The 18,843-nt window shown below is 41.0% G+C and overlaps 1 protein-coding gene across 1 annotated transcript in view; it reads left to right on the top strand.

The window, feature by feature from the left end:
* The window catches only part of DPYS (dihydropyrimidinase), an 83,297-nt gene that overhangs the window by 59,734 nt on the left and 4,720 nt on the right, over positions 1 to 18,843 (top strand). Inside the window, exon 8 of the mRNA XM_003256092.4 lies at positions 14,012 to 14,219. Within this exon, the coding sequence (XP_003256140.2) occupies positions 14,012 to 14,219 (208 nt within the window). The remainder of the gene's footprint in view (positions 1 to 14,011; positions 14,220 to 18,843) is intronic.

Genomic DNA, 18,843 nt, shown 5'->3' with positions numbered 1-18,843 from the left:
TAAATGGAAGCTCCAATGGAATACTTTTCCTTATTAGCATCATATTCATAATAGATGGCCTTGGCCATGGCTTCCAACCACTGAAGTGCTATTAGTAAATGTAAGAAAAGGAAGTGAAAATGTCAAGGGTGAATGCTTTTGGAAGCAAAACCATCAGGAAACTATTCCGGAAGTAACCAAGCCAGGATATATTAGTCAGAGTTCAATCAGAAAAGTAAATCCACTTGGATGTCTGTGTGTGTATGTGTGTGTGTGTGTTTATACATATGCATATGTGTGCATATCTATGTGCATAGATATGCACATACACATGCATATGTATGACTTGACCTTCCACACTCATAGGGGCTGGACTCTCTGCAAGGCTACTGCCTTCATATCTGATGCTGGAGCCTGCAGGCCAGAGGGCAAGTGGTCAGGAAGGGAAAATGGAGGTGAAGTGGGAAGAGCAAGGACCAGATCGAACCCCAACCATGAGCCGGAGCCCCACAGGGAAAGATGAAGACCTGAGCCCGTTCTTGTTTGCCTTTGCCCTGGGTATGTGGTGTGGGTGGCTGCTTTCGGTCATGGGGCCAAACTCACACACCTGGCCCAGGAGTCGGAACAGGTGAAGGAGGATCCAGGGGGAAGGTGGAGCATTGCAAACCTGACCACATTCACACACTACGAGATGAGTCAGCAGGTATCATGTGTGCAAAACGGCTGCTGTGTCACTTCCACCCTCCACCAGAGCTCTAGGTATAGATGCCATCATCAATGCAGGTAACCATTTTAAGGAGAAAACAACAGAGGTTCAGAGAGGTTAAATCATTTGTCCCAGTTCACACATCTGGAAAAGACAGAGCTGGGATTCAGAGCAGGCCTGGTTGACTGCAGTATCTAGACTTTTAACCACTGCAGAGCTTACAGCCTCTTAAAAGGGCAGGCAAGGAGGGGCCACTTACAGCACAGGGGTTCATACTTGGTCTCTGGAGCCTAACTGCCTGGGTTTGTAATCTGTCCCTCCACTTATTGACGGTGTAACCCAGGGGGAGTTACTTCACCTTGGTTTGCTTCAATTCCCTTGTCTGTCAAAGGGGAATGATTATAATACCTATATCAAAGGCTGAGAGTTGATATATGTGAATTATTTGCAACAGTACCCAGAGTTTTAAGCACCCCATGAACTTGGCCGAGCAAGTCAGCAGATCCCGGAGCATCTGGCTGTGGCAGGCAGCTCATCGTGCCCTCCTGGGCGCTGCTACCCCCACCCCCTCCAGCATGGATGTCCTCAGGCGTGCTCCCTGGTGAAGCTGAGTCAGTTTCGAGGTCTGCAGTTCTGCAGCTTTTCAGCATCGTCACCTTGGACTCAGCCTTGTGCCTGCTCCAGGCAGACAGAGGTGATGTGACAGTGACTACATTAGCGCCAGCTGATTGTGCTTCCTAGGAGCAGACACCTTTTAGATTGGCCAAAGCTCGAACCATACAACTTAGTTGCTAATTGGGACCCTGAGGCTGAGCTTCTAGCTCTGACAGAGCCTCCAAGATGCTTTATTTCAGGAGTGTCAATGAAATGCTAGCATGCACCACCACTGGAAGAGATGATTAGCTGTCACCAAGTTCTCACCCAGATGGAAAGTAGATAATTACTATTAAAATTCCAGTGTAGGTAATTGTTTGAATGATTGAAGAGTATAGTGCTTTCGTCCTTTGAGCAGGGGGTGAACACTGATGGCTGGAGTACTGGGGCAGGAGAATGGAGTGGGGTCAGCCTCAGCCTGCTAAGTTTGATTTCTGGCCCTGCTGACTCAGGACAAGTTACTCAAGCTCTCTAAGTCTCTGTTTTCTCATCTGTTAAATGGAAATACAAAGGTGGATTGTTGAGAGATTCAATGAGGCAATGTACCTGAAAGTACTCGGAATACAGAGATGCTTCATGGATAGTGGCCACACCTGACGCTGTGGGGACAGTCATTGGTGTCCCTCTGCCACTGCAACTTTTAGTAGTTATTTTTTTTTCCCCATCCCTTTTGTTCTTGCTCCCTTTAGGTCCTTGCCTGTCGTTTTTTTTTCTTATTTCTGGCTCCCTCACACCAAGTTTTAGGTCTTCCAATTACTCTTCAGGAGCCTTGTGTTGTTATTGTTGCTTTTTGTTTGTTTTTGCCACTAGAGATATTCAGAGCAGGGGAAGAGCAAACTTTTTGTAAAGAGCCACATAGTACTTTTTTTTTTTGGCTTTGTGGGCCATATGGACTCTGTTGCTAGTACTCAACTCTGCTGTTGTAGTGCAAAAGCAGCAACAAATAATATGTAAACGAATGTGACTGTGTTTCAATAAAACTTTATTTACAATGCAGGCTGTGGGCCAGATTTGGCCTGTGGGCCATGGTTTACCAACCTCTGGTTTAGAGATTTGAGGATTTCAGACTCCTGTCATTGAATATCCAAGGTCATCTCTTCAGATGGACATCCTGATCTCCAGTTCACACCAAGGAGCCTTTGATGCCTGAAAGCCTTTTTGCCTTATTTTTCCACAGCACAGTCTTCAGACAGAGAAGCATGAAGTTACTTTGTTATTCACAACTGTTACTTTGTTTACTCATTTAAGTTTAGAAGATTCTAAACAAATTCCACTTAAACACTTAGATATAAGTGGCTTCATCAATTCAAAACCAACTGATGGTTTGAGCAGTGAGCATTAGGTAAAACTTCCTAGCCTTGGCAGAAATATATAAGCTTAGTACTAGTACAGTGAGCATTGCATGGTTACTGACTAACTGTCTCAGGCCACTTCCAAAAGGGCTTACAGACCCTGCGTTGAGGTTCAAATGAGCTGGGAACCCTTTTTACTACGTAGCTCTGAGTTCAAGATCTAGTTTTTCCATGTGCCAACTGTGTCTTAGGCAATCTCATTCAGCCTTAGTGTTCTCATCCATAAAATAGGGATAATAATAATAATAATATTGATATCATATGTTTATTGTGAGGATTAAAGATAAGGCTTTTAATACCTAGCTCAGAGCAAAGAGGCCATAAATATTTGTTATGCCTATTGTAAGAACATGTTTGTGGTGGCTTTGGAGTTTGAGTGCCCCTTCAGCTGTGACTTGGGAACAGAATCAAAGGCATTTATGCTTCTGTTTGCCTTGTTACCTTCTCAGGAAAGTTGGAGGCCAGGTCTTGATTCTTAGGATTGCAGAACTTGAAGTTCTCTCTGACTTTTAAAGGAGTGCTTCAGCCCATTTTTGTGGATTTCACACAATTCTTTAGCATTCTGGATTTCATGGTTGTCTGGCTTGACCATAGACTTTCCTTCTCTCTTTTACTAATATATCTAACTCCCTGGTTGTCAGGAAGTTATTTTCCGGTGTCAAACTACATTTCATCTGTCAGCATTTATGCTTACTAACTCTTTTCATTTCCCTCAGTAGGGATGGAGGGAAAATAGGTCATCTTCTTCCTTTCAAAAAAAAGACTAAAGTTTAGAAGTCCCCCAGACATTTCTGTTATCCAGCTTCTCTTTTCCATCCCTTAAATTGAGAGCCCTCCTTCCTGTCTTCCCTTCACAGTCTAGTCATTCTGTTGCTGGGGGCAGAGGTCCTTGCTCCCAGAGCTCCCAAGATGGTGGCAGGCTGCTTCCAAAATGGCGGCAGGCTGCTTCCAAGATGGTGGCAAGCCTTGTGTTCTCTGACCTGGGGTTCTTGGCCTCACAGATTCCAAGGAATGGAATCTTGGGCCATGCAGTGAGTGTTATAGCTCTATTAGAAGCCGTGGGCCACGGAAGAGAACCGTGGAACCCAGTGACTAGTGTTCAGCTTGATTAGGATGAACCCCAGCACTTAGCTGTGCAGGAACACCTGATCGGGAGCAGCAATGGGAGGCTTGCTGGATCAGGAGTACAGCGGACACCCTGCCAGATCCGGAGAGACGGAAGTCAGCAGCGGGTCTGTGAGGGCAGCAAACAGCAGTGATGGATGGCAACAAACACGGACCAGAAGACAGTGCAGTTGCAAGATTTAATAGAGTGAAAACAGAGCTCCCATACAAAGAGAGGGGAACCAAAGAGGGTAGCCGTTGCCGGCTCGAATGCTTGGGTTTATATCCCGATCATTGTCCCTCACGCTGTGCTCTCAGGCAATAGATGATTGGCTATTTCTTTACCTCCTTTTTGCCTAATTAGCATTTTAGTGAGCTCTCTTTACTACCTGATTGGTTGGGTGTGAGCTAAGTTGTAAGCCCCATGTTTAAAGGTGGATGCGGTCACCTTCCCAGCTAGGCTTAGGGATTCTTGGTCGGCCTAGGAAATCCAGCTAGTCCTGTCTCTTAATTCCTTTTTCTTCCTAAAATATGAAGCTAGAACTGAACATACCAATAAGTCCCTGGCCTATTGTGTACTTTCAGGAAGGATGTTGTGTGAGTTTTACCCAGTGTATTTCTATATAGGAAACTGACATGTTTTCCTGCTCAAGTTGTCCTCGTAGTCTGTCAAGCAATGTCAGCTTGCCAAAGGCAACACAGCTTCCTGGGAAGGATGACAATAAAATTATAAGACCAAGTCCACACGTCACCCCAGAAAGTTATTTCTAACTCTCACCAGTATGTCAGGCTAATAGCCTAGCTTTCCAAAAGCTAATAATCATACCTTACCTTTAAGTACTTATCTGTTTAATATTCATAAGACATACATCCTAGTATCGTGCTAGCTTGGCTGATTCCCATTCAGTTCCTGTTCCTTAAAGACACTAAATTATTTTTAGTTTCCCACTTTCTAAAAACTACCGTATAGAACATGGAATATTTATGCTAAGTAGAAATCCAGAAATTTGCTAATAACTTATTTGCAGATAAGCAAATACATATATAAAATGCCTCTGTTTGCTCAGTACGGTGTGAGGCATAGGAGGTGAAGGACATGGTACCTACATACAAGGTCAGCTTGCTCATGTCTAAATCCAATTTATCTCACCATGATCTACATCACCATCCATGACCTATATTACATACCTCCAAGGACAAAATAGCAGAGTGAACTTTATTCCTTTAAGTCAATGTTTGGGGAGCATTTTTATAAACCTGCATTAAGTATTTTGTCATCTACTGAGCACCGGTAGAGTTCCAAGTTATTGTCCAATTTAGATTTAATAACGTGGCTGAAGCAATTCCCATTTTCTCTTCTGCAGGAGGCAGGTGTAGAAGTCTAAATAGAGGGTGGAAGATTGATGGGTGCAGTCAGTGGCAACTTTGCTTAATAATGACAATGTACTTGAAGCAGCACCATTTAGCATTTCCAGAGATGTGGCTGCTTTGCTCCCCATTTATATAACTTGTCACATCTAAGAAATTGACAGAAGAGGTAGTTTGAAATAGACAGAACACACGCTTAAAAAAAATCTTCTATGGTGATTACATCAAGAATGACTGGTCAATTTTGGCTTAAGGAATTGTTAATAGCATCCTAAATCCTTTACTGCTAAACAGAAAACAGACCAAGAAACATCATGGAGTATGAAATAAGCTGCTTCTTATTTATTTTCTGGTGGATTAAGAATGTTTTCATCAACTGCATGCTTTCCAGGTAGCTTTCCATAAAGCTTTCGAGGGGCAGTGTTGTCTAGTGGTTAAGAGCACAACCTCTGAAATGAAAGGCCCAGGCTTATATCATACATCATATTCATATCTCAGCTGCATGAACTTACTAGCTGTGTAAACTGGGGTGAGTGTTACTAATCTTTCTGTGCCTCATCATCCTCATCTAGCCCATGGGAATAATAATAATAATAATACCTACCTCATAGGAAGATGTCATGATTATTATTGTTTCACACTGAATACATAAGGCATCACACAACACAATGTAGGGAGATGAGGTATATTTTTAAAGATGCCACTAATAATGCTGACATGATTCTATTAACTTTTTTTGTTTCTCATGGCAACCTGGTAAGAATCTATCTGTTCCAAGGCCAAAGTGCCTGAGCGGGAAAGAATATAACAGAATACCTAAAACAAGTCATTTCTCTGGGGTTGGGGAGACCCACATTACTCTAAGAAATTCTCTTTCTCTCCACAATGCTCCCTCTGAATGCACATGGGTGGTGTTGCTATCTCCTGCAGGCTCTGCTTCAGTGATTTTCTCATCTGTAAGAGCACGCGGCTCTTTGACAGAAAGCTATTCGCAAAGGGACAGAATGTTTTTCTGCAGCTGTGATGTGAGTGGTATCAAAGTTATTGGCTAAGTTGGAAAATAGCTTAACGTTTTCAGGGCTTCTGCTTCCATATCTGCTTCTGCCTTGGAGATGTGTATAATTGGGACTCAGTAAGACAACCTTGACACCCCTCTGCAGCGAGACGAACCTCTTTTATACAGGCTTAAAGTGAGCTTGACAAAGAGTAACTTTTGCCTTGGGGCAGAGTGACCATGGAGAACACCATTTCTGTGAATCTGCTAATAAAGAGTCAGTGGCCAGGAACTCAGCCTCACTCCCTAGATGGTCAGGCTTTCATCATTCTGTATCCTTCCTGTTGCTGCCAGAGCAGGCCAAAATCCTAGCTGTCCAATCAGTCATTAGAGAGAGAGAATGTATTTCTCATAATTGCCACTCTCTTGAGCTGCTTTGCATTTGGTAAATTTGAAAACTATTTAGTAACGAATCTTGCAGCTCTTTGCTTTTGCCTACAAATGGAGTGAGAACATCGCCCCACATCTGCATCTGTTCTGCAGAAAGATTTAGTTGAAAATATCTTCTTGGTTCTTTTTGAGTCACAGGCCTTTTGAACTCTGCCTCAGAAACATCCATGGGCTCTTCAGTAAGGGAATAATTCTCCAGAGAACAAGGTGTCTATCAGTTAGGGACTTTGGTTGCAAACGCTGGTAACTAACCTGTGCTCACTTCAGTAAAAACACACTCTGTGGGAAGGCCATGGGGAGCTCACAGATGGAAGGCACAGTCTCTGATCCAGCTTGGAATGGTTGGAGCCCAGGCAGCTTGCAGCAGGAATTGGTCTGAGCTCAGGGATGTACCCTCCAACCACTTTTAATTATTTTTGTCACCGCAAAATATTCCAAATTCCTGGGAAAGAGAATGCAATTGCCCACTCTTGGTTAGGGAAAAACAGACAACCATGCCTAAGGGTCTTGTCAGATTATCTCCAAAGCAGGAAAGTAGTTTCTTTTTTTTTTTTTTTTTTTTTTGAGACGGAGTCTCGCTGTCTCCCAGGTTGGAGTGCAGTGGTGCGATCTCAGCTCACTGCAAGCTCCGCCTCCCAGGTTCAGGCCATTCTCCTGCTTCAGCCTCCCAAGTACCTGGGACTACAGTGCCCGCCACCACACCTGGCTAATTTTTTGTATTTTTAGTAGAGATGGGGTTTTACCATGTTAGCCAGGATGGTCTCAATCTCTTGACCTCGTGATTCGCCCGCCTCAGTCTCCCAAAGTGCTGGGATTACAGGCGTGAGCAACAGCACCCGGCCGCAGGAAAGTAGTTTCTTAAAGAAAAACTGGGGTGCTGACACCAGAAGATGGGAGAATGGATGTCAAGGGGCCAAACCACAGCTCTTGTTCTCCTGCATGTCTCAGGATGGGATAGTGTGTAGGGCCCACTTAAAAGCTTAAATATGCTGCAAAAGATACGTGACGCCTGCTCCAAATATCTCACAGTGTCACGGCACCCTATGACAATAGTGTATTAGTCCATTGGCTGAATGTCTTAGAGCCTGGATGTGGCTTTTTTTTTTTTTGAGATGGAGTCTCACTCTGTTGCCCAGGCTGGAGTTCAGTGGTGCCATCTTGGCTCACTGCAACCTCCACCTCCCAGGTTCAACTGATTCTCCTGCTTCAGCCTCCTGAGTAGCTGGGATTACAGCTGTGTACCACCATGCCCCATTAACTTTTGTATTTTTAGTAGAGACAGGGTTTCACCATGTTGGCTAGGCTGGTCTCGAACTCCTGACCTCAAGTGATCTGCCCGCCTCAGCTTCCCAAAGTGCTGGGATTACAGGCGTAAGCCACCATGCCCGCCCTGTTTTCTTGCTTTCTTCCAAGATTATCTCCCTGCTTTCAAAGCATGGCCTGCTCATCAGATGACATGAGGCCCACCAGCTCTGCAGGGGAGGTTATGTGAGTCTGACTTTGGCCTCGGCTGCTTCAGGAGAAGCCACTTGGGGCAAGTTACAAGAACCTGGGGGATGTTTCATTACAGTGAAATAAAGGCATAGGGTGAGTTTTGAAAGGATGGGTCTGTTCCCATGTGCTATATGACAATGGTCCTAGATGGGTGTTAAGATACTGTGCTAAACACTCACCTCTCTCCAGGGCCTCTCTTAGGGACAATGCCTGGAGGGCAGTTGGGTTCAACCTTCACATTCAAGAAAGGCCTCAAATTTGTGCTTTTCAAATTATCACAAAAGCAGATTTTTCTAAAAGTTCCATAGATCCATTGAAAGAATTGAAAGAAAAAGCTGTGTCAGGCAGGGTTCTTAGCTGCAGTCAAGAGAAATTCACTCTAAATAGTTAAACAAAAAGGGAATGTATCAAAGGATACTGGGTGGCTCATAGACTCTCCAGGAGGGCTAGAGGAGCAAGCTGAGAGGCTGAACAGCCAGGACTGATGCCCCAGGCATCCCACAGGGCATGGGAGAGCTCTGATCCTGCTCCTGGGCATAGATACTGCAGATCACCTCACTGCAGTGGAGCTCAGATCCTACTGCTAGAATCTCTGTCACAGCTGGCCCTAAACCCAGGATTGACCCATCTCTACCCTCCACATGGATTCCTGTGGTAGCTGCTTCCTGTGTCACCAACTTGTCAGGCAAAGTCTGGTGCTAGGGCATCATTTTGAAGGAGCCCAGGTCACATGCCTGGGCCCCAGCTGCAAAGAAGGCTGGGAAGACATGTTTTTGGCTTCTGCCATGGGGAGAATTCCCCAGAGGAAGTGAGTTCAAAGGAATGACAGATGTCCTTACAAAGATGTGTGACTCTGAACTTGCATTTGTTCCAATAATGGACCACATCTCCCAAACTGCACAACAAATGCATAGATTTTAAAAACCATTTGGTAGTAATCTGATAAGTCATATGATGATATTGCATTGTATTTTTATGTTTTAAACTGTCTATAATTAAATATTGAAAATGTACCACAATTTTTAAAACTTTCTGATGGCAGGGTTACAAATATAACAGTATTCTCAAAAGTTGGAAGTGGTTTCTGCCTCTCACAAGTTCACTCAATATTAAACTATGTGAACCTCGGGCAAGTTGTGAAACAGCTCTATTTCAGCATTATCATCTTGGAAATGGAGTAATGATACTGAGCTGTGTGCTTATTACAGTTGGTAATATTAGAATCGCCAAGTATTTATAGGTATTAGTGAATAAGTATTTCATATAAGCTAAGATGCCACTAAGAATGATGGTTATAACAATTTTACTTATTTATTCGTTACTAATTAACCTGTACAGCATGCTAGAAATGTTGGGTACCCAACAGAAATGGATTGGATGTTTACCTCTCATTTACTTCAGTATTCTGTTCCCAAAACACAATCATGTCCCAGAGGACAGTGGAGGCAGGAATTTAAACCAACCTGACTAAACAGGACAATCATGCAATCTTTTTATTTGATCATCACATAAACGTTTATAAAGCACCTAGTATGTGCTGAAGCTAAACCAACCTAGTCTCTGTCTTAAAGTGTGCACCAAGTAGGAAAAGAGAGCCTTGTCAAGAGATCATTGTGATACCTTCACATAATGCTAAACGACAGAGGAAAATGTTCAGTTTCACCCCGTGTCATCAGGGACAGCTTCTAGGGACCAGGATTCTTGGGTGGAGTTTTAGGGCAAGGAGAAGGGCAGAAGTGAGGAGGGCACTTAGGGAAAAGATAACTTCATGTGCAAGGATTCAGAAGTGTGAAAGCTCCTAAGATTGGAGAATTACAGCTTAAGCTGGAAGGAAAAAGTTGGGTGACGAATGACACCCTGTCAGACACCTTCCAATGTGAAAGTGGAAGCACATTCCTTTTGCTGCTGGTGATAATGCCTCAAATTTACATTTTGTGTTAATTTGACTTCATTTACATAATGACTTAATATAAAGAATCTCTTAGATGTTGTCTAATTGTCCTCTTTCTCTTGCTAACCCCAAGGCTGAGAAAGTCAAGGTAATGACCTTTTTTTTTTTTTGGCATGAGGCAAAGAAATCTGATTTGATATTTTGCTGTGTCAACCTCATTTTAAGATCACAACTTATATCAAGGAAACAGTATAACAAGAACGCTGAAGATACTTGGAATCCGCCATCTTCCTTTTCTTAGCCCACAATAAAGCTACTTTGTATATTCCCTCTTGTATTTGCCTACATGCATATATATTTTTCTGGTAGACATAATGTACATACTCTCTATCACCGGTTTTTCCATTAATATTACATAATTGTCAGGGTTTTTGCTTCCCAGAGTATTTTTAATTCTAGTCTTTCATAAATGCCTAATATTCTATAGGATAGACTTTGGAAAATAGTTATGCTTCAGTTTTTAAATAGTTTAGGCAACATTATAATGACAATATTTGTGTATAAAGATTATTTCTTCTGTTAGATGTTTTCCCTAAGAGCTTCAGTAACTCTTAAGAATTTCTTTTTTCCTCTCATTCATGTACTTCAAATAACCATTTCAGCACACATTTTTAATTTATTTTACTTTCTTCATATAGCAGCCTTACTAATGCATCAGTCCAAAAATCTTCTTTATATAGTATGCTGTGATACAATCCCAAGAGTCCCTCCCATCAATATAACTGTGATGTGGTAGGAATGCAGCAGCCCAGGCTATGGAAATATTTGGCAGATTGTAATGGCCACAAAAAGTCTTTTCACCCTGAAGATCTGAAGCCCTTCTATATTGTTTCCTAGCTTTATTTTCTTAGAGTTTGTATCTTTCATCACCATAATTCATCATAACTCATTCTATACTGAGTATTCCTTTAAATAATTTTTTTCATTTTCCTGTTATAGTGACATTATTTACCACTTGATTAATACCCCTCCATCCTTCTTAATGTTTGAAATTATTGTGTATTTATACCTGCCTCCTGCTTCTTGGTGATTCTCTAACATTTTTTATATCAGTAAGTTGGTTCCTAAGGTCACTGAAAGTTCTTTTTTTTTACTGTAGCATACACTTAAAATATGACCCAGCAATTTCACTCCTGAGTATTTACATTAGAGAAATATTCATGCAAAACAGATAACCTGAATGTTTATAACAGTTCTATTCATATTAATCAAAAATCTATTTAGAAACAACCCAAATGGCCTTCAGTGGGTGAATGTGTAGCACTGTGGTATGTCCATACAGTGGAATACTATGCAGCAACAAAAAAGGAGCTATTGATACACAAAACAAATTCGATGAATCTCAAAGGATTGATGTGGAATTAGATAAGTCAGTCTTGAAAGATTACATACTCCATGATTCTACTTATATGACAGTCTTGAAAAGAGAAAACTATAGTGATGAAGAATAGATCAGTGGTTGCCAAGTGTTGGGGATTGGGGGAGGGCATGACTACAAAGGGATAGTATGAGTCTGGGGTAGTGGTAGCACTGTTCTGTGTCTTAATTGTTGTGATGGTAACACAAATCTATGTATGTGTAAACATTCATAGAAATGTACACCAGAAGGTCATTTTTATTGTAAATTTTAAAAATATAAAAAGATCCAAGTTTCCAACCAGGTGCAGTGACTCATGCCTGTAATCCCAACACTCTGGAAAGCCAAGGTGGGTGGATTGCTTGAGCCTTGGAGTTTGAGACCATGCTGGGTGACATGGCTAAACCCTGTCTCTACCAAAAACAATATAAAAATTAGCTGGGTGTGGTGGCACGTGCCTGTAGTGCCAGCTACTTGGGAGGCTGAGGTGGGAGGATCACTTGAACTGAGGAGGTAGAGATTGCAGTGAGCTATGGTCACACCACTGTACTTCCAGCCTGGGCAACAAGAGCAAGACCCTATCTCAAAAACTAAAAGTTAAAATTAAAAAAATCTTAATTCCATCAAACTGGTCGTATGTCCTTTGGCAAGTGATATAACCTTTCTAAATTTCAATTTATTTTTCCTATAAAATGTGGAAAATACTCTCTACCTTGGAGAGGCGTTCTAAAGATGAAATAAGATGTTATAAACGATCTCCCTGACATACTAGATGTTCCTCTTTCTCTTTTCCATGGCAGCTATTTCTCACTGGGAGCAGATTATTTTTTATTATTATCATCACCATGCTTTTTTACAGCTATTTGGCTCTTAGGTAATAGCCTGGGGCCACTGAGGGTTTCAAGCAGGAAAGTGACATGATCTGATCTTCATTTTTAAAAGACGATTTGAGCAGCTTTGTGGAGACTGGTAAGGAATGCAGGAGGGTAAGAGTTGAAACAAAGAAGCCAGTAAGAGGTGTTAGGGTTGTCCAGGTGAGAGATGACAGTGTAGACTCCAGTGGGAGCCATGGAGAGGGGGAGAGGAGAAGAGGGGGTTTATTTTGGGAGGAGGTAGAACAAAGAAGCTTGATGTTGGTTGAGGGGTGAGGAAAGATAGATGGTGATGTCATTTACTGAGATGAGAACTCAAGAGAGGAGCAAACTTGAGTGGGTGAGCTGTGGTCAGCATTACAAGTCAAGAATTCTGTCTGGGCATGTTGGGATTGGAAACCAAGTAAGCAGTTAGACCAAGGACCAGGCCAGTGTTATCTTGTTCATTTCTAGGACTGCAGCACACAGCAGCTGGGGCTTGCCTCATCAGCCCTTCCAATTAAGGCTGGGGAAACTTTGAGCTGCTCCTCCTTAGACTCACTCAGTCTTGAGGATTTTAAAAAAATTTATCTCTTTAATCCATTCCTGAGAGGGATTGTAGAACCTTCTACCAGAATTTAGAGTATGCTATTATTCTAAGTGAAGTAACTCAGGAATGGAAAACCAAACATCGTATGTTCTCACTCATAAGTGGGAGCAAAGCTATGAGGATGCAAAGGCATAAGAATGGCACCATGGACTTTGGGGACTCAGCAGGATAGGGTGGGAAGGGGTGAGGGATAAACGACTACACATTGGGTTCAGCGTACACTGTTCGGGTGATGGGTGCACCAAAATCTCACAAATCACCACTAAAGAACTTACTCATGTAACCAGATACCACCTGTTCCCCAAAAACCTATGGAAATAAAACATTTCAAAGAAAAAAAGGACTCAGATTATGCTCATATTAGTCATTGCTGCCAGACTTTTTTCTTTTCCATTTAATGAGATTTATGGAAAGGAGGCATGTAGCATTTTCAAATACCCAGCCTGGAAGTCATCAATCATATTGTGTAGGATTGAAAAGTATTAATAAACTACTGAGATGGTGACAAATGTATGACATAGAATATGCTAAGAGATTATATTCCAACATATTTGCTTATTTCTGTTATCTTCAAATTTCTAGTTTTGCTACAGACAATGAAAGAAATTCCATATATACTTTTCCTTGATAACTACCAAATCCAATTTGATAACTATCAAATAGCTATTTCCTTTGGGAAGGCAGGAACGGGCATGGGATTTGGGAAGGGGTATTGAAGAAGCCTCCATTGCATCTACAAAAAGTTAAAATTTCATAGGGCTGGATATAGGGTCTGTGTTCATCAGTCATCTGCGTTTAAAAATATCTTATAATTTAAAAATGAAAAAATATGTTGTTAACATATAAATAAAAATAATTTTAAAATCTAAACATAAAAGACAATGGCCTCCTTCCACTCACTCCACCCTCATTAATCACCTTAAAGAGTGATCTCTTGGGTTTTTCTCTCAGAAAAATGTAATTACTTTGTAATGAAATGTTAATGTTATGTTCTATTCTTAAAGTTACTTGTTACAGTGATGAAGTTATGACTTAATAGAGTTGCTAAGTTTTTTTCTAAGTCATTCTTCTTTTAATATTTTATATTTATCAGGTGAGCTGGTGATGATCCAGAACTTTTTTGTTGTTTTCACAAATATAGGACTATCTCAGCAAAAACTCATCATCAGGCTGTTAACTTCAACATTTTCGAGGGCATGGTTTGCCACGGAGTGCCCCTTGTGACTATTTCAAGAGGCAAAGTGGTATATGAAGCCGGAGTGTTCAGTGTCACGGCAGGAGATGGGAAGTTTATTCCTCGAAAACCATTTGCTGAATATATTTACAAACGAATAAAGCAGCGAGACCAGGTGAGTGTGCCACAGTGGGATACTGCCACAAGTCGGACTGTCTCCTGCTTCTGGATGTCTGGCTGGTCATTGTTGGTGGTGGTGGTGTTGACACATCACACTTGGTTTAATGTATTCCTGAGCTGTCAGGATTGATATGAGAGATTACAGATGCCAGTTTTTAGGGAAAGGATCATTATTGGATGAACGCATTTCCCCTTGCAGACTGATAGGTCAGTTCAGGATTTCCAGATTGTGGGGGAATCTGGTGGGGGCTTTTGGCAATTGTGTTAGTCAGGGGCCTTCAAGAGGCAGACACCAAGATGGATAAAGGTGTATGAGTTTTATTAGGGGAAACACTTGTGAAAGAAATTAGGAGGTGGCTGGAAAAGATTGGGAGAGCCCTCAGATTGCAAGTTAATCTGAAACCAGTAAAGAAAAGAAAGAGAGAAAATGGGTAGGAGCATCCTGGAACACCCTACAGTCTAGGGGAGATTGAAAAAGGCCGTCAGGGAGTCCTTGAGCCAAGTCTCAGATCTCCCAGCTACAGGCCAGGCCCAGTCATTGGCTGAGAGCCACTGTGGGAGGTGTGACCTCTGTGTAAAAGTGTAATGAAGTTCAGAGCTCAGCAGCAGCCCCTTGAAAAAATGTGCTCTCATTAGTTGAAGATCTGCAAGGTCCATTTTTATGACCACCAGAGCAATGGTGGAGTTTTGGGCTGCAAAAGACCTAAATTCTCTCTCGCCCTCGCCACCATTTCCTAGCTGTGTGGCCTTGAGCAAGTTTCTCGATCCTCCTTGGGCTCAGTTCCCTCATCTGGAAAATGACAGCAATGTTTCCTTCCTAACAAATTGTGACACTCAAATGGGTTTTTTTTTTTTTAATGAAAGGCATGGCCCAAAGCAGTAGCTCACCACACCTGTAATCCCAGCCCTTTGGGAGGCAGAGATGGGAGAATCACTTGAGGCCAGGAGTTTGAGAACAGCCTTGGCAACAGAGTGAGACCCCATCTCTACAAAAAATTTAAAAATAAAAAATAATTAGCCAGCCACACCAGTGCACTCCAGCCTGGGCAACAGGTTGGTAGGAGGTCAATAAATGTCACTTTTGTCTCTTTGCTTTCCCCTTTTGATGACCAAATCTCTATCAAAGACCCCTGTTATTATAAAAGAGATATTGGGGCTTTCACACAAGTTTTGTTTAGTTCACACACAGTTTGAAATAGTTTTAAAATTTTACTACACCAAATACACTAAAATATTTGAGAATTTTAGATTTAAAAAATCTAGACTTCTGGATATGGGGGCCATGGGAGGCAACCCTGTGTCCTCAATCCCACATGGGTCCAATGGGTCAGAGCTAGATGGCAGGCCCCTAGCTAGGAGGTATTTCTGGTTTTCACCCAGAAGGCTTCACACATTACTTGCCTGGCCATTTAGCTGGTAGTGTTTGCCACCCTTGGACTAGTTCTAAGGCTTCTCCCTCTTCTTTCCATTTTTCAAATGCACCTCTCCTTTTCCAGAGCTCTCTGGCTGTTTTTCTGATTCAATTCATTTGGATCTTGTAGAGTCTTTGGTTTCTCCTCTAATGTCTTATGGAAAAATTTTTACTTGTGGATTCTCAGAGTCTATTATGCAAGATTTATCCATTTTTAAACACTTCCTAAGGCTTTGATTAGGTAAACAAGTTTTCTCACGTGCTTTAAATTCTCAGAAATGCTACAGTTCTTTATATGCTGTATTTATATGCTCAGTCAAAATAGATGGTTTAAGGTTACAGTTAATATTTCTGGGGAGTTAGTTTATAAATGTTAACATTAATGGATGACAAGTAGGTGGTAACTATAAGAATCCTAGCATCCTAGGTGTTTCTGAAGATGTATGTGATAAATAACAGCAGCACTAACATTTAGTGAGTGCTTACTGAATGCAAGACACACTGCTAAGTTCTCTGTCACTATAATAACCCTGGGAGGGAGGGAGGTATTTTTTTCACTTAAAATTAGAGAACTGGCCAGGTGTGGTGGTTCACACCTGTAATCCTAGCAGTTTTGGAGGCCGAGGCAAACAGATTGCCTGAGCTCAGTAGTTGAAGACCAGCCTGGGCAACATGGCAAAACCCAATCTCTACTAAAAATACAAAAAATTAGTTGGGCGTGGCAGCGCACCCCTGTAGTCCCAGCTACTTACGAGGCTGAGGCATGAGAATAGCTTGAACCTGGGAGGTGGAGGTTGCAGTGAGCCAAAATCACACCACTGTGCTCCAGCCTGGGCAACAGAGTGAGACTCTGTCTTAAAAAAAAAAAAGAAAAATTAGAGAACTGAAGCTTTAAGAAATTAAGAAATTTGTCCAAGTCACACAAGCAAGTATATGGCAGGGCCAGGACATAAACCCTGCTTATCTGATTCCAAAAACTTTATCCTTAAGTAATAATAGATACTGTGAATTATAAACATTGGTTAAATGAAGTAATGAAGGATAAGTTACTCAGCATTTGTTTTGGAAAAAAATCTCTCAAGGAAAAAATTAATCTAAGTTGGAGGCACTGATGGCAGCTGGTGCATTCATGAGACTGTAGCAGTAATCTAGGAGATGAACATAGAGGGTGGATTTAGGATATCATAAAGTAGTAAAATCAATAGAACTGGATGATAGATTATGTGACGCCTGAAGTGAATCCAAGGCAGCGCCAATCTTGGCATCAGTTCCAGTTGCTTCCAGCAGGGGCGCTAGACTAACAGGGAACCCTGATAGACCATATTTAAATGCTTGGCTTTGCCTTAGTCTTCTTGTAGAGAAAATGTTTCAAGGCAGCAGAGATCATCAAATCACTGGTTTCATCAGTTCTCCTTTGCAAATTGTTTTGTGATTTTTTTGGCAGAATTAATGCCAACTGCAATTTTTATGAGTTCACTATCAATTCTGTGAATTATTTTAGTTTCTTAGTATTTTTTTCTGGTATCAAATTTTTAGGCATTTTAGTGCATCATTGTTTTAAAAATACCAATAAATGATAGTTATCATGTGTTGTTTTGAGCACTATCTGCCAAGCTCTGTACTAAGTGGTTTATATTCATTATTTTACTTAATCCATAAAGCAAGCCAAGTGGTAGGTATTATTGTTCCCATTTTACAGAATAGAAAGCTGAGTCTCAGTAAGATTAAGTAATTTTCCCTAGGTTAGGCATTAAGTAAACCTAAGAGCCAGGATTTGTGATAAGGTCTTTTTGATTCCCACTGTACCACTGGACCTCTGTAGAGACAAAAAAAAAAAATAAAAGGAAGAAAACAGTCATGAAACCCAAATCATGGAGAAATGCCTTATTCAAAAAATGTTGGTGTGGAAAAGATATTAAATAAAATGGATAAAATGAAATGAGGTTTGGGAACTGTCTGGAGATGGTTCCCTATGGCATTAGGCAAAGACAACTTACAGGATAAAAATATCACATGAAGGTTAAGAAAAAGAATCATAAAAACTCTAGATTTTTAAATTCACATAAGGTAATCAAAGTCCTTGCTTTGGTTTTCCTTTCAAATATTCAAATTTCTTTGTGAGTGGGGATAAGAGTTTGAGGGCAAGCAGGAATAGCCAATGCTATTTCTTTGCTTATCTGTTATCCCTACCAAGAAAATTAATCACTTCCTATTCTGGACTCCCAAAGCACAGAGTAGAGTCACATCAGCATTTGTCAGTCCCTGAACTCAGCTGATCTGCTGGCTAGAGTGTTAGTTCCTTCAGAGCAGCATCTTATTTTTTTTTTGCCAGTACTTGGTACATAGGAGGCATCTGGTAAATGAATAAACTGCACACAGAAGGAGCAAAAGCTACAGTTTCAGAGATGCGTAGAAGGAAATTTAACTAAATTTACCCAGCAGATTACCCCTGCCTTATTTCACATAGTGGGATTATCTGTGAGAGCTTGATTCTTATCTATGATTTTATTACATAATAATAAGATGCGTCAGCATCATACCATGCAGCTATTACTGTTACTGGATCTTTTGGGAAATTTCAAAGGAAAGAAAAGACATTTTTATCTGATTTGACAGCTTTGGGGAATTGTTAATTTATTTATTTTAAAATGTAGACAGCTGATCCTAAGGGAAAATATTGAATCAGAAGATGAGGCATAAAACTTTATTTGATAAATATAACATAATAGAATATATTTCAACTTCATATAAAAGTTGTTTAAGGAAAGAAAAGTAAAAGAAAAGAGGGAGGGGAAAAATGTAAGAGCAACGTGGATGTTCAAGGGAATCCTGACTGAGCAAAACTACATATTATTGTTTACAAAAAAATATAGCTCTTTAAGTTAAAATGGATTGTGTTTCTTGAATTTTTGTGTGTTTAGAGTGTTGTTATAAGTTCCAACAAAATGTGAAAGTATAGACATTTGTTAAGTCATCTCTTTTTCTCTTTTTTTTTCAGTAATAGGGGTTCCCAACTTTTTCTAGAAAATCAGGGTCACATTGCATTTTATAGAGAAACAGGAATAGCTTCATGGAGTGATGTATGGTTTCAGAATACTGCTGCCAAAGCTTTTAAAATGGGTTGTATCTTTGCAATGATAAGCATAATTTGCCTTGTAGATAAGATAAAATTGAGTGGATGGCTGCTTTGGTCCTTGAGATGGGTATT

This window comes from Nomascus leucogenys, chromosome 16 (genome assembly GCF_006542625.1).
Source record: "Nomascus leucogenys isolate Asia chromosome 16, Asia_NLE_v1, whole genome shotgun sequence".
NCBI lineage: Eukaryota > Metazoa > Chordata > Mammalia > Primates > Hylobatidae > Nomascus > Nomascus leucogenys.
The sequence above is the reverse complement of the archived record's forward strand: the minus strand, read 5'-3'. Positions and strand labels throughout refer to the sequence as shown.